This window comes from Onychostoma macrolepis, chromosome 07 (assembly GCF_012432095.1).
Source record: "Onychostoma macrolepis isolate SWU-2019 chromosome 07, ASM1243209v1, whole genome shotgun sequence".
Lineage (NCBI taxonomy): Eukaryota > Metazoa > Chordata > Actinopteri > Cypriniformes > Cyprinidae > Onychostoma > Onychostoma macrolepis.
In genome coordinates, this window is record NC_081161.1 from 2542814 (window position 1) to 2561350 (window position 18537).

The 18537-nt window shown below is 34.1% G+C and overlaps 1 protein-coding gene and 1 pseudogene across 6 annotated transcripts in view; one reads left to right on the forward strand and one right to left on the reverse strand.

Annotated features, from left to right (window-relative positions):
- The first annotated feature begins 2302 nt into the window (after window positions 1-2302).
- LOC131543447 (putative nuclease HARBI1) lies at window positions 2303-3834 on the forward strand (annotated as a pseudogene).
- Window positions 3835-8729: 4895 nt separating this feature from the next.
- The window catches only part of LOC131544902 (sodium/potassium/calcium exchanger 2-like), a 51226-nt gene continuing 41418 nt past the window's right edge, over window positions 8730-18537 (reverse strand). For all 6 annotated transcript variants that reach the window (XM_058783399.1, XM_058783396.1, XM_058783398.1 and 3 more), the window contains 4 exons: window positions 15937-16071; window positions 15780-15869; window positions 14529-14695; window positions 8730-13418 (listed from right to left, as the gene is read on the reverse strand). In XM_058783399.1, the coding sequence (XP_058639382.1) occupies window positions 13169-13418; window positions 14529-14695; window positions 15780-15869; window positions 15937-16071 (642 nt within the window). In that variant the 3' untranslated portion in view covers window positions 8730-13168. The remainder of the gene's footprint in view (window positions 13419-14528; window positions 14696-15779; window positions 15870-15936; window positions 16072-18537) is intronic.

The following is an 18537-nucleotide window of genomic DNA, read 5'->3' on the forward strand; positions in this document are numbered from 1 at the left end:
CAAACACACAGATGTCATCCTGTCAGACTTTATTTGGAGAGACAAAGAGCGAGAGACACGCAGGAAGTATGTCGTCACTGGAACAAAACAGCCGAGGTGTGAATGACCTGCCATGCTTGTGTTTTATTCAGATGTTTGTTTTTGGGTGCAGCATGAGAAGATGGGGAAGTGATATCTCTACAAAAGTCACATCTGCAGTGACCTATCACCACAAGTGACCTATCCCTCTGTCTGTCTGTCAGATGTTTTGTCATCAATTTATACACTGTAAAAAAATTCAAGTGGTTTCAACTAATTATTATTTAGTAACTAGTTCCACAGAAATTTTACGTTCAGTCAATTTCTGACTTCAAAGTGTTATCTGAATTGTTTTTGGTTTTTTTTAGTTGGCTCAACCTTTAGTGAACTAGTTTTATAGTCCATTCAACTAAAATGTTTTAATTGGTCAAACATTTAGAAGACTACAGCAAGTTACTTCAATTAAAATTTAACCGTTAACTCTATGTATTTTATATGTTACCTCAACTAAGATTTAGTGTTTGGGCATCATAAGAAATTGCTGGGGAACTACATAAACATATTTTTTTAGTTTAACAAAATTATTAAAAATTAATTTTAATTTGTTAACTGGTATTTATCAATCACTAAAATCACACACTTTACAACACATAATAGCCTTTATTTAATAACAATCTCCATTTATAACATTTTTCATACTAACTAAACATACAGGAATGAAGAAAAAAGTCACCTACATCTTGGATGGCCTGAGGGTCAGTAAATTAACAGCAAATTTTCATTTTTGGGTGAATTATCCCTTTAAAGCTCCATTTGACGGACATGACATCTGTAATACAACTGCAAAATTCAGTTTAAACTTTGTTTAATGCTATGGTTTTGAGAGATTTGTGTATTCTATATGAGGTTTGCCTTTTAAAAGTGTGCTATTTCTTCTACTTGTTTTTCAGAGAAGTCATTTCTGTCAAAGTGGATGGTGATCAAAGATGGTGGCCACGTTTTGGAGCAGCACCTGGGTTTTGCAGATGGCTATGTATTCTTGTCTTTTTTCCCCCATTATGTTCTGCCTAAAGATTCTTTGTGAGGATGAATCTAGAGGACACAACATAATGTACTGCAAACCGTCCTAAGACAGGAGAAATGGAGAAGATGCACTGTTCCAGCATTGGAAGTCTGTATTTTTAAGTGTTATACATGCAATGTTTTAAATAAAGAATTTGATATTTTGTAATTATTGTGTCTGTTTTAATTGAATGCCAGTAGTACCTATGCAGAGTAAAAATAAAATGAATTATATATAAAAATTATAAAATCTAATGAAATCTATATTAAAATGAATGAATTACAGTAGTATACTGATAAATCAAATGCAGTTTGCTACTGTAAATCTTAATTATAGTAACTTACTGGCAACAGTGGTGCCAGTAAGTTACTGTAAAAACCCTTTGAAATGTCTAACAATGTACAAATATTTAATGCTATTCAGTTCCACTTGACTTCCCTGAAGCCTGAACTTGACATAAACTTATCCACTTTTCTGCAGATATACAAGTCATAAAACACTTTCTAAATGCCCACTCAAAAAAAATCGAATATGTTGCATGATTTTCTAGTTAAATTTAGTTTAAAAAAATTACATTTATTTAGTGCAACTTACCTGACGCGTGAACTTGACAAGATGGCGGCGCTGTTTCTTCCGCGAAGTCACTCACGTGCAGAATGATGTTGGCTGGATTTGTTTTCATTAGTTTAGTCAACATTTAGCCTTTTGCATGTTGACTGTATTTGAAAATAACCATTTATTTAATGTTTTTAAAATATATTTGTGCAGAATTAATATATGTCTTCTCAACTAAGCCCAAGCAATAAAATCAGTTCAACTTAAACATTTTTTTCCTTCCAACATTGTTAATTGGATTTTTTACAGTGTATTTATTTATTTATTTTCTCTGTACCTTAAAACACTATGGTAAGTTTATAGTAATTATTTATATTTTAGAGTTGTAGGAGTGGATTTAGCAGGAAACTGCATATTTTTTGCATATTGAGGCCACAACAACTGGACGTTGAACCGAAAAGAGTTTGCAAGCAAAAAGTGACACAAACGTAATAAAATACGTATCAACATAGTTTGCAGCTGTGCACTGACTAGGCTCACAGTGTTTAAGTTGGTAACAATGCCTGTCCCTACAGCCTGGGGCCTGTACCATGAAGCCGGTTTAGCTGGCTAGCCAGGTAAGTTTCAGTTTAGTTTGCCCCAACTCTGGGTTTTAGGTACCATGAAGGTAGCTCGGCTTTAAGCGTTGTTTGTTGCCATGGTATCTTATGCTGCACGGCTAACCTGCTCCGGGGCAGGTTATGTTCTGGATTCGAGATCTCAGACTGAAATTCGACCAATCAGCTGTGATCAAAGAAACATATAGGTGACGTCACATATCCCAGTGTCTGTTGCAATGGCTTCACCTTTTCTACCAAATCCTGTGGACATCTCCGCACAAATTGTTAGACGAGCACTTCAGAGAAAGAGTTTTTAGGGACAGACAAAATCCCTAGATTTTCCTGATACTTACTTGTATGAAAGATACAGATTCTTCGCGGAAGGAATCTCTTATATTTGCGAACTTCTTGAGCCGCACATATCAAATGTGACACGTCGAAGTCATGCTCTTACTGTACCGCAAATGGTATGCATTGCGTTGCGTTTTTGCAAGCGATGCGTACTTGTATGCGGTCGGTGATGCAGAGAACCTTGGGAAAAACACGGTTTGTCAAACCATTCGCAAGGTGGTCCTCGCACTGCAGGGGTACATGAATAGCTTCATAGTGTTCCCTGGACATTTATCGACCATGTCCATAAAAGAGGGCTTTTATAAAATTGCCGGTAAGACTGATAGGGTGACACTACATGAACAGATTTACTTTTATACATTCACTTTTTTCTCCCCAGAAAGCAGATTTCACTTAGAACACTTAAATTATACAATACAGTACATGTTAATATTATTCTAAATCTTTTAACAAATATATTAATCTTATGATAGGATTCCCTAGAGTCATAGGAGCAATAGACTGCTCACATGTTGCACTCTCCACAGCTCTTGGAGAACATGAGGCAGATTATGTGAATAGAAAGTCCTTTCACAGCCTCAATGTTCAGGTAGGTGTACTATAGATTCAAGATGACTTATTTTCAGTGAGATGAATCATTAACACATGACAATGATGTACTGTACATTTCATCTTCAGATAACTTGTGATCATGAATGCATGATCACAAGCTTGAATATAAATGGCCTGGCTCAGTGCATGACTCACGAATTTTCCGTGAGTCTGTGTTGTGTCAGCGCTTTGAGGAAGGCAAGTTACAGTACAAAACACTTTAAAGTGTTCTTTTTAATTGACAAAGCAAAACTTATACAATTTTCCCCTTTTCTGTTCTGTGACAGGGCTTTTTGATGGCCTGTTGGTAGGAGACAGGGGTTATGCATGCCAGAGATTTTACTAACCCCTATCCTGACCCTCAGACAAGGCCACAAAACAGGTTCAATGTGGCCCTCAGTAAAACCAGGGTCAAGATTGAGATGACCTTTGGCATCCTAAAGGCACGTTTCAACTGCCTTCGCGGTTAAGGGTGTCACCAGAGCGGGCATCACAGATAGTGGCTGCATGTGCCATTCTGCACAATATAGCCACTATCAGAAAGGAGCAAGCACCATCACTAAACCAGCTTCTCCCGATGAAATTGACCCAATCACACTTGACCACCCAGCTGGCACAGCTGTCAGAGATGCAGTCACCATACAATATTTTACTTAATAAAAGTAAATTGAAACTGCAGATAGGTCTCAAATGGTTTTATTGTTGATGTGGCTAGGAGGAGAAAGAGAGAAAGATGCATTAAGTATTCATACTAATGTGTTTCCTGTTTTAGTAAGTTCACATACTGAGATCTGTTTTTCCAGCTGTTTGATCTCCAATTTAATTTTTTAATTTGGAGGCTCCTCAGCTCACAGTCCAGCTCCTTTAGTGTGCAGTCCAATTCTAGGCTCCTTTTGTAAAGGGCCTGACTGAGTCAGTTTCCACCTGAAACATAATTCCACCACAAACAGTCATTACAAGTCTTAAGGTAAATCAAATGACAAGGCAGGAGTTAATACAGGCACAGGACTGGCTGTAATTTATGTCAAGGGTTTAAAGCAGTACCTTGTTCACATTCCTTCTGAAGCCCATTGAGGTAGAGGCATCAGTTTGTGGGGCAGGTTGTGAAAATCCTACAATAAAAGATAAGGGCCAGTCACATTGGTGTGACATTAAAATGTGTGCCATAAACAAAAAAAACAAATGCATTCACCTCAGCAATGGTTTCAGAACACACAGAGAGGTGTCTTCGTCATTTGCTTCACCCTAATAAATAAAGTAGGCCAATGTAAAGCGTAACTGTTGTAAAGCATATTCATAGTGTTCTGTCTGCTGCAAGCTCACCTCTGTGTGGGAGACTGTGTGAAAGTGTGCCGGCTTCAACAGGGACACTGTATTTCCCTCTACTGCAGAACACACAGTCAGCCACATGTAAAACTTTTAAAAGGTAGTAATGCATTGCACACATACCCAGTGTCACTTGCTTAGAGGAGCCAGCACCAGGGTCAGATTGTACAGCACCTGTACCAATACCATCCATAATCGGCCGCCCCTTATTGCTACTCAGAGCCAGCTCCTCTGCCACAGTGTATTCTGGGGGAGGTGGCCCTCCCCCAGTTTTCCGAAGGTCACACTTTTTTCTGTTTGCTGCAAAAAAGTTTTTGTGAAAATGTTCACGAAAGTAATAAAAGGTTATGGTAAATACTCACCACTTTGAATGATATTTTTATATTTTGTCTTTATCTGCTGCCAAGAACGTTTGTAGTTGGGGTTGCATCTAAAAATCAATGAATAGCCTATTAATCTATATGACACAGGCCTAATATACAGTAACATTTTTAGATACAAATACCTTTATACATACAGTATACATATATACATTTTAATTTAAGCATTAATAAATTTTTTAAATAAAAATGTTAACATTACGTCTAATGCACAGTGAAGTAACAGGAGTAACTTGAACAACTAACGGAATTAACATTAGATTAATAAATGCTGAAAAACTATCGTTCATTGTCAATTCATGTTAGCTGCATTACGTTCTCTAAACAAATACAACCTTATTGTAAAGGCATCATATACACGCGCGCGCACACACATACATCATTTTTAATTAATATTGAACGTATATTTGTTTAATTTACGCATTAACGCAATCAGCGATCTTTTTCCAACACTCTTCTCTTGCTTTGGCAGCAGATACAGTATTACTGCGTGCTTGAAACACATGTTTATATTCTTCATACTTTTGAATAATTATTTCTTGCTCCTCCGCAGAAAAATAGACAGCTCTCGCTCTATCCATATTGAACGCGATTGGTTGTTCGGTGCCGACGTCACTCTTTTATGTGCACGCGCCCGTGGAGTAATCATAGCTTAAGGATCAAAGCCCGAGTTGACAGAGAAAGTTGATGAGCTGCTTCATGGTACCAATTAAGCCTGATTGCATCGGTTTGGTTTTGTCAACTCAAAACTAATCCTGTAACCCGGAGTTTGTTTAGCCACCATCATGGTACAGGCCCCTGGTCTCATGTTTATATGTAGGTATCAATACGTAACATTTACAAACACAAAACGTGTACGTTTTTATCGATGCTAAAACATACAATTTAGACGTATTTCAACGTTTGAAACGTACAAATCGATACGTATTTTTAGCTAAAAAACGTAAAAATATTTACGTATCTTTTATATCATTAAGATATTCGAATCAATGCATTTTTATCATTTTATCTATAAGCGATTTAGACTTTTAGACCACTTAACCTACCCCCAAACCTAAACCTACCCATTTTACATCGAATATGCATTTTTATAATTTTGTTAATAAGCAATTTAGATTTTAGTCCCCTTAACCTACCCCCACACCTAAACCTACCCATTTTATAGCGAATATAAAAGGATATAAAACGCAATTCACCGAAACATGCAGGAAAATAACCATTTTAGTAACAATATAGCATTAAAAATGTTTTTATAGTCGCTAATCCCACTCCTGCATCTAAACCTAAACATAGATTTTTCTGTACAGTATAAGGAAAAACATGACAGACAGGTAAATACAATTACAATCATTTATTTATTGCAAAAATGTCAAAAGCACTACCAAAAGTAATCCAAATGATGATGCGTTGCAGCCGCAGTCCTCTCCGGCGGAATACAGTAGGTTTGTATGAGGTGCAGAGCAGGATTTATGTTGTAAATCTCTGAAAATATTATCCAGATCTTCCTGATCCTCTCGCTCTCAGTGAACTCGTGAAGGCGCACGCATGCTAGCATCATTCAAATAAAACACCTCACCTGAAACACGGCATGTCGCAATCTGTGACGAATGCAGGCGAGAGCCAATGAGCGTTCGATTATCCTGCCGTAAAACCTGTCGTTTGAAGCGGCAACATTTGAATTTGTAACGAACGCGTCAGTCAGCGCGGGCTTTGCTGTTTACGGTCGCTGGACTCGCTGCTTGGGATGGAGATGAAGATCGTCGAATAAAGGCTTGGATTTGGGTCTGTTCCTCGCAGTCGTATGGATTCTGAAGATCTGGATTACAGCGCACAAATAAAATCATTTCATTTCGTAATTATGTTGCGGTTTTGGTGGGTTTCTTTTATAGTTCTGTTGTCAGTCACAGTATGTCGGAGAAAACGCCTTTTGTGGCCCATGGCAAACAAAGTACATGACAAGTAAAGGTTAAACGATTTCAAATGTTGTTTATTTTAAGGTTTAAAGTGAAGTCTTGTTTAACATTATGTAGGCCTATTATTGGAAACGAGCTGGCAGCAGAAATCACAACAAAACGAAATGTAATCATTTCGTATTAGGGTCATTCTACAGAAACGTCCACTTTTGGTATGGCAAAATGTCTTAAAATTTGTATTTCTTTTTTACATTTAAACTTAGACCACATTATTAGATTACCTTTTGACTTTATGAATACATATAAATAACAGCTTAATTATATATTTTTTTGTGCAATTATTTCAAGACCACATGTACAATTTTTTGTCACTGGTGTTACCTTCTTTAGCAATATTAAAAGTTATTATGAAAAATTATTTCTAAAAAAAAAATTCAGCACATGTAGTCAGAGTTACAGAAAAATAATGAAAATGCAATAAATAAGGAGATTATGTTTTATTTATTTAATGTGACAGACAAAAACAGTACAGTAACACAGTAACACCAGTGACATACATTAGACCTGATACACTGATCGTCACTGGTGTTATCCATAAGGAAGGTAACACCAGTGACAATTTTCATGAAAAATGCATTTTACAAAATGTCTGCTGCAAGGTATCAAGCCACATGTTGTCAATCATGGTATACTCACTAAATTAAGTAGTTTAATCCATTTGTATTATAGTTTTTTTTTTTACATTTGCCTAACAATAAATAGGTCACACCAGTGACATCAACTAAAAGCTTCATATGAAATCATGAGATAAATGAGAAAATTTATCATAACTGAAAAGAAACATTGGACTAAACATGGGCCTTTTTTCATAGATGTTTAGAAAATAGGAAGGAGGAAGTCAAGTGATGTCATCAGTGTGATTTTCTTATTCCAAAATAAAAGACTTTTGTTAAGCGGTAACACCAGTGACACAACTCCAGGGGACCACTGTTTTCATTATATATTTTATAAAAATTTTTGCCATTTTGTTTTATTATGCCATTCATGTCATATATTTAATAGTTATGAATAGACTTTTGTATTTTAAATGGTAGAAAATCCTGTTTTTGAGCTCAAAATAAAGCACTTTCCTGCTGTACACGGCTGTGGGGACTAGCAGTTTTGTGGTACTTGGAATTCTATATAATTAATAATAATAAAAAAAAAATGCCACATTGATGGCTCAGAAAGGTGTAATTGTTCAAATAACATATTGTTTCATTTTAAAATATAAAAAAAATTGTAACCCTAATGTGTATTTCAATTGTAATATTTCTTTAAAGTCTAGGGACAGAAAAGTGGACGTTTCTGTAGTAAACTATTTAATGATGCAAGGTAAACAAGGTAATTGATATGACAACTAAAAACAACTAATAATGAAATTAATGTCGCAAATTCAATATTCATAAGGATTCATTTTTAGATGTCGTCAATACGTCAGCTGTGTACGTTTAAATGCTGAAAATACGTAAGTATTGTACGTTTTAGTGCCTGTAAAAACATAGGTAAATGTACGTTTTATAGAACCACATTTTACGTAAAATGCATAGGAATTATCATGAGATCACGTTGGTCCCTAAAACAACTACTAATTCTATTTGCTTATAAATAGCCACATTATAGTTTTCCCCATTAAATGACTTAACACAATAGTTATGTCAGGGTTGCCAAACCTTTTTAGCATGATTTTAAAACTGTTGATTGCAGTGAGTCAAAACATACAGTGGCATACAATCTACTGACCTGCTCATGAGACATATTTCTTGCATATCCGTCGTGCTTTCGTTATAGCAATTAGGCCAAAGCCAGGTGTTTTGATCATGTCAAGAAATGGTAATGAAATTGCAAGAATTAGAAATAGTTACATTTGTAGAATAAAGAAAAGAGAATCCTGTCGGTGTGCTTCAACTTTATTTCAGCTTTATATCTTTGCAGCTGCTAATTCCATGAAAAACTTCATTCACCACGGAGAACCTGCCCTTATATTTAGCCTTTATTTCTTTTATTACATTCTTTGCATTTACAGTTTCTCTATGTTCTTATTAGTATCTGTATATATGTACATTTGAAGTGACACACATGAACACTAGTGAAATGGGATGTTAAACAGAGTGATGGAGTAATTGTTGACATGCCGTGTCTATAATCAGGCATGGATCTCGTAATTCAGTACAAAAGTGCCGTTTTATGAAGAAAGAATGACAACAGTGGAGACAGAAATGAAATGAAATGAAATGAAAGAAATGAAGCCAGAAAAGGTGAACAGAAACAGCGTTTTCACTCTTTTTCACTTTCACTACGCTGTGTAATACAGCATTCAGCAACTCCAGATTTGTGTAAATTCAGGCCAAACATTCAACTTCAGCCTCATTAGGAGTGAACAAACAATAATTAAACAGACACATATAAATGCAAAATGCATATTAATAATCCTGTTTGACACAAAACTAAATTAAAACTGAAAATTAATCATCATAATCCATACCCTGCCAGAAAGCAGGCACATAATAAAGCAGGGGCACTTGAACAGTGTGTACAGTCCTCTTATTAGACAAAATACATATATAAAATAAAATAAAATACATTATTATTGTGAAAAGCAGATGCTAATTTGGAAAATTAATAAATACTTTGGTGTAACAAATAAGGATAGAAAACTACTACTGATACATAAATCTGGATTCCAGTTTGGGAAAAACAATTATTTATAAAAAAAGAAAGAAAAAAAAAACTTTTTCAAACAGCTACATATATACTGCTTATATCAGTTTTAATACCACCTTTATCATCAGTTTTTATTAAAAACCTTTCATTGTTTGAGAATTTAAACTTTTTCTCTGTTTATCGATATAATAGATATCATAAATCACATTAGTTCAGATCAATATCTCCACAGTCATATATTTAATACACATTCACACATTTCTTTGCTCAGTCCAGACCTGTTGAAATTCACTCTCGTCAGTTTTACTGGTTCAGAAAACAATTAAAACCCTTACGAGATTTCATTCGATGACCACTGAAATGGAAAACAAAACGCATTCAGCGATCTGGATGAGAGCTTCTTCTGAAGGAATACATATGATTGGGCTGACAAGGATATTGTATTTCTTCCCTAAAAATAAGTATTTAGTACAGCAAAATAGATCAAGAAGCATTTCTAAGTTTAGTGCATGTGTTTGCCTGCTCACAAAGAAAAGATGCAACAACAGGCCTTGGTTTACACATTGAAAACTCCTACAAAAATAAAGTCCTACTACACACTAGAGGGCAGTATTTGCTAAGGTATACATACACAGCAGCTGCGCTCAGATTTTCTGTCGCCAAAATTTCTTCAAAACACAAATAAAACGTCTGCCTCCACAAATAAAATCACTGTTGGAATAAGTGCTAGTGTACAGAATGTGAATCGTGAATATTCTTGATCAGTGAGTTCTCTATTAGTTAGTAAATGCACTACATGTGTGTCTGTACAGATTACAAAGATCGAGTCCTAAAGCACCTTTAGTGTAACACGGATCGCACTACTCTTAATAAATGTCTCTAGAATAGGTTTAGACAGCGCTAGCACATTAACACTCGTTCGTTACCAAAGAACTATTTGTTAGGCAAATCATTATGCAAATATTTTGTCTTTGAATCTTACAGTTAAGCAATGAGCACATCTTGAATTAACAGGCTACACATTTTCATGCATGCATTGCCTACTTGAAAATGTCTTTTCTAACGCGTCGCTACCGTCTCCGATCTGGTTTCAATCCAAATACATGGAGTGTGAACGCAGACTATTTAGGGAAATCACTGCATGTGGTTTTAGCAGCTGGGAGTGCGATATATGTCTAATGTTTTCTAGGTTTTAACACTTAACTACAGACTATAAGCAACTACACATTTCCCTCGCGTTTATAATATTATTCAACGCGATATTTTCTATAAATGGGTGAATAATAATGATTGGGGAAGCAACATGCAGTAATCGTAGACTCCTTCGGTGTGAATGAGACAGTAATTATTTTTTACAATCAAAAATGCAGCGCAAATACCTCTACACTGCTATTAAATATAAATTAAATGAAAGGATAGAAAGAAGAAAGGATGACATACAGTACCAGGTAAACAATATCTTCAAATTCAATGTATCTGGCTACTTGGCCTCTTGACATACAGGCAAAATTTAAATAAAAATATACAAATATTTATAATATCTTGTACGTAATCAGTGTTTTCTTTAAAGAAACATTCCTGTGTGTCACCCTGGATCCATAAAAAGATATTATTCGCCACAGTTTCAAATGGAGTGGCTGTCAATACATTTCACCGTGAACTGAAGCGAAATCAAACCAAACCAAACCAAAGAGCTGTAATATTTCAGGAGGTGTTTGAACAACCATCAACATCTAAAATACATCATCAACCAGCATTTGTCTGTCATTGTCTTTTTTAGAGCGGTTCACAGATTCTCCGTTTTAGGGCCAGTTGAATTTTGTGTACCATTTGGTTAAAAAAATAAAATAAATAATAATAATAATAATAATACACCTTTTTGTTTGTTTATTTGTTATATTCTAAAGCTGAACTGGTGCTTTATTGGTCATAATATATGAATAAATAAATAAATACCCATTAAAACATACAGTAATCGCTGAACATGCAGAATACACCATGCTTCTATTTACTACTACCACACGAAAGTTGGTTTTCGTTTCATGTTCTTAAGATGTTATTAGCATATAAATGTAATAGAAAGAAAATAAAAAATCAGAAAAAGGATCAATGGCCATCAGCTCATGCAAAGTGAAAATAATTTTGGACACTATATCTGTCATATCATGGAATAATTGCTCCACACCAGCGATTATTCAGCAGTGCAGCGCATTCACAGCGTGAACAAACGGCCTACAGAGACTGAGAAATGAGCAAACGCTGCCTGCTATAATCACAGCGTCTGTCTGCAGAAATCCTCACTGCTCCCTACAGAGTGATTCAAACTACCAAAAAATAATCAGAGATCATTCTGAACGCAGAGCTCCATCCGCTTTGACCACAACCGTGGTGCATGTTGTTTGAAAATAAATAAGAAAAAACAAAAATCTGTATAAATGTTTTAACTGTGTTGATGAATCTCATCCAGTTCAAAGGATTCTGTGCAGGAGTTATCGACAAATTTCAGTTTGGTGCACCGTTGCAGCTCTAGTTTAACATCATCTCATATGATCAATAGCACTTCAATGAGTGGAGTTTACATTATTATTAAATTAATACTTGTTTTCTGGAAAAAAAAAAAAAAAAAATTCTTACTCTGTAATTGTGTCATGTTTTCAAGTACAAATCAAAGACAGACCTAAACATCTCTAAATCAAGATACATTTACTTGAGAAGCAAAAATATTTCAGATATTTAATAAAAAGGAAACAATGAATCAGTAGTCAAATAAAAATAGATAAATTAATTTATTAATAAAAATAAATAAATAAATAAAAGGAAACAAATATTTTTCTTATTATTTATCTTATTGCTATAAACCAGGGTTATTATAGTTAACTAAAACTGAAACAAAAACTAAAACCATAAGCCATTTCCATTACTTGACATAAAACAAAGGTTAAATTAAATCAAATATGCAAACTTTTTAATTTGGCTAGTTGCCAAGGCAAGGTCTAAATTGATGTATGAAAATAACTAAAACTAAAATGAACTCAAACTTTTAAGTAAAATGAAAAATATAAAAATAAAAACTGATTCAAAAATGTGAATTAAAAACTATACTAGTTTCTCAATGTTACTAAAATAACATTGAAATTCATTCATTCAAGAAAACAAGACTTAATATCTCACATAATTTTCTTAAGATATTTCCACTCTCAAATGTATGAATACTCAGATATTTGCACTGGAAAACAAGACAAAAATACTAAGTAAGAATTTTTTTTTTTTTGAATATATCTTCATATATAATTAATTAATGCCAAATATTTTTTTGTTTTAAGAAATTTCTAAGTGTATGCCTAATGAATTTTAAGCTTAATTAGACCAAAAAAAAATAAATAAAAAATAAAAAGATATTTTTCTCTATAAACAAGTTTTGCTTCTGAAGTACACAGTTCAGCAATGTCCTTTAAGGATGTTTAGATATTTTATTGGAAAGCAAGACAAATATTAATATTAAAGCATGTTTTTAAGTGCAAAACCCCATAAACACACACAGGGTGTTAGATGAAGTGTGAAGGAGGCTGTGAACTCTGTCATAAGAAAATAAATGACTACGGAGGTGAGGTAAAGTCAGCAGGAACGTGGTTTTAGCTTCATGCCGGTGTGTGTAAATGAGACGGGACGTCAGATAGAGATGGGGCACACGATGACCTTGTCCTCCAACAGGACGCTGACCACCAGGAAGACGATATAGAGCAGGAACATGAGGAAGCCCAGCAGTTTGCTCATCTTCCACTTACAGGCGGCGATGGAGATGATGACGAAGAGGAGCATGATGAAGAGCAGCACGATAGCGCAGAACAGACCGTTACTACTCACCCGAACCGGGCTCATACTGTTGGCAATGGAGTATAGCAGCCATGGGAGTGGTAACCTGGGAAACAAAGAAATGCTCCTATAAATGTACAAAACTGAAGCTCTGATACAAAACCGAGTGAACTGCTTAATGCATTGTACAGCATAATGAAATACGGAAATAATATACTTTCAAAAAATAGACTTGCGTGCAAAACGAATGTAACGTTTTCAGACAACTGCATGTTCATTGCAATTCAATTAAAATAATAGTTTTAAATAGCTATTTAAAGCAATTAGCTGAACTTTAGAGTGTTTTTGACCCACTTAAGTTGGACTTAGATGTAATTTCATAATACCTTTTGTTGTCTTTGAAATATCTTAACGTACTGCTGAATGTACTGACAAGCATTTATGATGAGCTAAAATATACTTTGATGTAATTTCTATTTAAATGTTTGTCATACACAAATATATATTTAATTAAACATTTGTAACGATGCAATGATGCAAAGTTGCAATTTAGTGCCTTAAAATACTTTAAACTATAAAATATATTAACTTTAAAATATAAAACAATGAATAAAACATTACAGTTTACATAATCAATAACTTTTCATGTGCTTTAGTATGTTAGTCAACACACCAAAATAGGTGTACTTCATTAAAGCACAATAAAAGTTTATTAAAACAATGATTTAAAATGTATGTTAAAGTAAAAGTTTTAATTTGACATTACAGAGTGCACACTGTTTATATGCTCACCAAATCTAAATTAAATTTATTTAAACATACAGTAAAACCCGTAAAATGTGAAATATTATTACAATTTAAAATAGCTGTTTACTATGTGAATGTATAGTAAAATGTAATTTATTCTGTGATGCGCAGCTGAATTTTCAGCATCATTACTCCAGTCTTCAGTGTCACATGATCTTCAGAAATCATTCTAATATGCTGATTTGCTGATCAAGAAACATTTCAGATTATTATCAATGTTGAAAACAGTTGTGCTGCAATATTTTTGTGGAAACTGTAACACATTTTATTTTTCAGGATTCTTTGTTGAATTGAAAGTTCAAAAAGAACAGCATTTACTTGAAAGATAAATTTTGATCACTTTTGATCAATTTAATGTATGTTTACTGAAGAAAAGTATACATTTCTTAAATAAAAACACAAACCGTACCCCACAGTAATGTCGAATATGTTGGAGCCCACAGAGCTGGACACTGCCATGTCTCCCAGACCCTTTCGGGCCACGATGACACTGGTGATCAGATCAGGGATGGAGGTTCCCGCTGCTAGAATCGTTAGTCCCATAATCTCCTCTGTGATTCCTATAGTCTCTCCAACCTGCAGAGATATTAGCACTAAACAATCAGAAAAATATGGCCTCAAATCACCATTCAGCTCAACATCAATAACACGCTGCCAGTGGAAGATTATTTCACAGCTGTGTCGAAAATGTAAAAGACTCCATGACAGCAAACAAACAAACTGAACTTTACAGTGTTTTAACCCACTTAAGTAGGACTTAAGTACATCTTTATATGTAATTTCAGAATGTTTTTGTTCGTTTGTTTGTTTGTTTTTAAATATGGTGCAAGTATTGTACCGACAAGCATTTATGATGAACTCAAATATAATTTAATGTCATTTCTACTTAAAGTTGCATTAAAATTGCATTATGTAAAAGCCACAGGTACACATAGAAATCAGCCAAACATAAATGTAAACCAAGACGGACAGCGAATAGAAGGAAACTAAGAGTATTAAAACAATGGGACTAATGAAACACAGGTGAACAGAATGACATAATCGGGCAACACAGGAAAACTAGTTCACCAAAAGAACCAAAAATGCACAAAAACCAAGGCATACATGTGACAATTAAACATTTGCAATAATGAAGTTGCAAATTATTGCATTTAAAATATATTAACTTTAAAACTAATATCAAATAACATGCTACAGTTAAAATAATAATCAAGTTCTTAATATGTGTTTTGGTATGTTAGTCAACACATTAAAATAAGTGTAATTCTTAAAGCATGACAAAAGATTATTAAAACATAATGATTAAAAATGCACTTTAAAGGGAAACTTTAAATTTGACATTATTACAAATGTCGATTTTTAAAAGTGTACTTAAGTGTGTTCAGAAACAAGCATGAAAGTGTCTTTTTTAAGTCACTTAAATGACTTAATATTATATTATCTGCAAGTAGACTTTTTAATACAAGCTGTTTTTTTTTGTTTTGTTTTTTAAGTACAATACAAGTGCACATTCAATACCATTAAGCGCAATTTTCACAAGGGTTTGTCAATAAATAAATAAATAATCATATTCAACAAATGGACAACTAAGTCTAGATGTTCTGAATAAAGATATAAACAGCTCTGATGTGAACTAGTTGTGTCTGGCGTCCGGTCTTACCTGATGAGCCCACCACACCATCAGGTAGGAGAATCCCGCGATCCAGCAAATCGCTCCCAGGAACGTAACGGGAAAAAACTTCTTGGAACTCTGAAGAAAAACATGGTTACTCACAGTTCTCACATCTGCATCAAACACTGGTCAGACAGAAACTCACGGTCTTCCGGACGTCCGGCAGCGTGAACCACAGAGGTAAGATTATGGGCAGGATGAAGAGATACATGAAGCGCTTGCGTTTGGACTCGGGCCACGACAGGCTCAGAGGCTGATCTTCCTCATCATCCTCTTCACCCTAATCAGAGAGAATGTGTGAGATGTGAACATTTTCAATTATCTCCAACACACACAAACCGCTCCGACACATTTGTCTGGGCTCCTGTTTCTCCAATTAAAGCTCATGTAAATCCTGCGGGATGAAGGAGCTTTTGTCAGAACATGCCATATTTAAATGCAGCTATAACCAGGGTTATTATTGTCAAATAAAACTAAAACTAAAATAAATAAAAAACCTTGCTTAAAAAAAACATGAACATAAACATGAATTAAATAAATAAAATATTTAACTTTTTATTTTTTTTACAAAAATGTTTATTTTATCTAAAGTTTTATTAAATTATCTTAATGTTATCTTATTTTTGTATATGTATATATATATATATATATATATGTATAGTGAGAGAGAGAGAGAGAGAGTCTGTATTTTTATTATTTGTTATTTCAGTTTTAGTTATTTTAGCATGTCAAATTGAAACTGAATCTGAAAAATCTGAAATCTTGGCATAGCTCACTAAACAAGCATAAACTTACTTTTACTTTTTGCAAGCTATGCACTTATAGCTTAGCTTGAATAGTGAGTAAAAGTAAGTTTTAGTATTATAACATTATAACTATAATTATGTCAATGATGCTAAAACAACACTGAAACAAACAACAAAATTACTTTTTTACATTAAAGCAAAAACTAAGAATATAATAAAAAATAATTCAAAATATTAATAAAATAAAACTAGTGTCTCAAAGATACTAAAGTAGCACCACTATAAACCCATAAAACATCAGCTGAGCACTGAGGACTTTCTCCAATGTGTGAGCGTGTTTTTGTATCTGTGGTGTGTTACAGTGAATGCAGATCCTCAGAGACGCTCTGTCAGACGTCTCAGCATCACCGCTGCGATGAAGCCGCTCAGACGGAGCAAAAACAAGCACGCAAGCTTACTGTGAAATTTCTCCTGTCTCCAGAGTTCTCGCTCTTTCTCTCACCATTTCTCTCTTCAGGCTGCTCAGAAACAGCTGCACTGAGTGTGTGGAGAGTACAGTGAGTGTGGTTGACAATCAGTGTAAGAGCAGGCAATCAGAATGTGTGTGTGTTTCCCTTTAAGAGCGGTGGAGTGGTTACTATGGTGATAAGCGATGTGTTTAAGAGCCGATTCCTAACGGAGGAGAGTTTATGACGACGCGTCATCAGTCTGGAATCAAATGCAATGCTAACAGCAGACGTCAAACAGAACTGTACTGATTTTGCAGAATAAACATAAGATAATCCTAAACCTTACCGTAGCCTTAAAGAGATAGTTCACCCAAAAATGAAAATCCTGTCATCATTTACTCACCCTCAAGTCGGTCCAAACCTGTATGAATGTTTTTCTTCTGTTGAGCACAAAAGAAGATTTTCTGACGAACATTGGCAACCAGACAGTTGACGGTAGCCATTGACTTCCATAGTATGGAAAAAATACTGTGGACGTTAATAGCTTCCGTCAACTGTCTGATTGCCAACATTCTTCAAAATATCTTCTTTTGTGCTCAACAGAAGAAAGAAACTTTAGAAACCTATTGAATTTGGTATGGTTATATGTTCATAAGTAAAAAAAAAAAAAAAACATTATTGAAGTATTTGCATCAATACTGTGCGTGGGGTAAAAGGCCCTTCTTGCCACACTGATAAAAAATATGTTGTGGTGAAGTAAATACTACATAAAAACAAATGTAATTTCTAAATAATTTAGTAAAGGCAAGAATTAAACAGTTAAAGTAAATTATATATTAGTGCTCAATTAAAGCTTGTAGAAATTAAAGTATATTTTACTTGGAATTGTTTGTTATGTTTACAAGGATTCTTTAAGTAAATATCAAAGTTATGATCCTGTTTTTCCATGAATAATTAAAAATGTTATATTTATCACTGTTTTCGAGTTGTATTTACACTGTTTTATGGTTGCTTTTGTTGTTAGGTTTAGTAACGTACTGTTTTGTGACATCTGGAGTTAAATGACCTATTCATACTCAAACAGTGTCACCATCGTTGTGTATGGTGTACCAAGTATTGAGGTCTCTGTGTTCATGTGGGTAATAATTATATTGTATATTGTCTTAAAAGGATAACAAGCTGTCTACTTGCTTGCTTACGTGTTTGTAAGTGAACCACATGCTTTAATAACATGATAATATCCCAGTGCTACATTATTTGAGTAAATTTGATAAACTGTGATTGAGTGAAATGTAGCCTTAATTAAAATATTTCCTTTGCTAAGTAGATTTTACTTAATTCAATATTTAAATTTTACTTAAAATATGTGTGTGCAAAAACTTGTAAAAGAAAAATTGAGTAAATATTACTTATTTTTTATTTATTTTTTACAGTGACAAGCATTACTTAAGTAACAGTCAACAAAATGTCAATAAACAAACAGTCAATAAAATGTACTGGGAATTCCCAAGTAAACTTAACTTAAAAATGTATATTTAAAGCTACTAATAA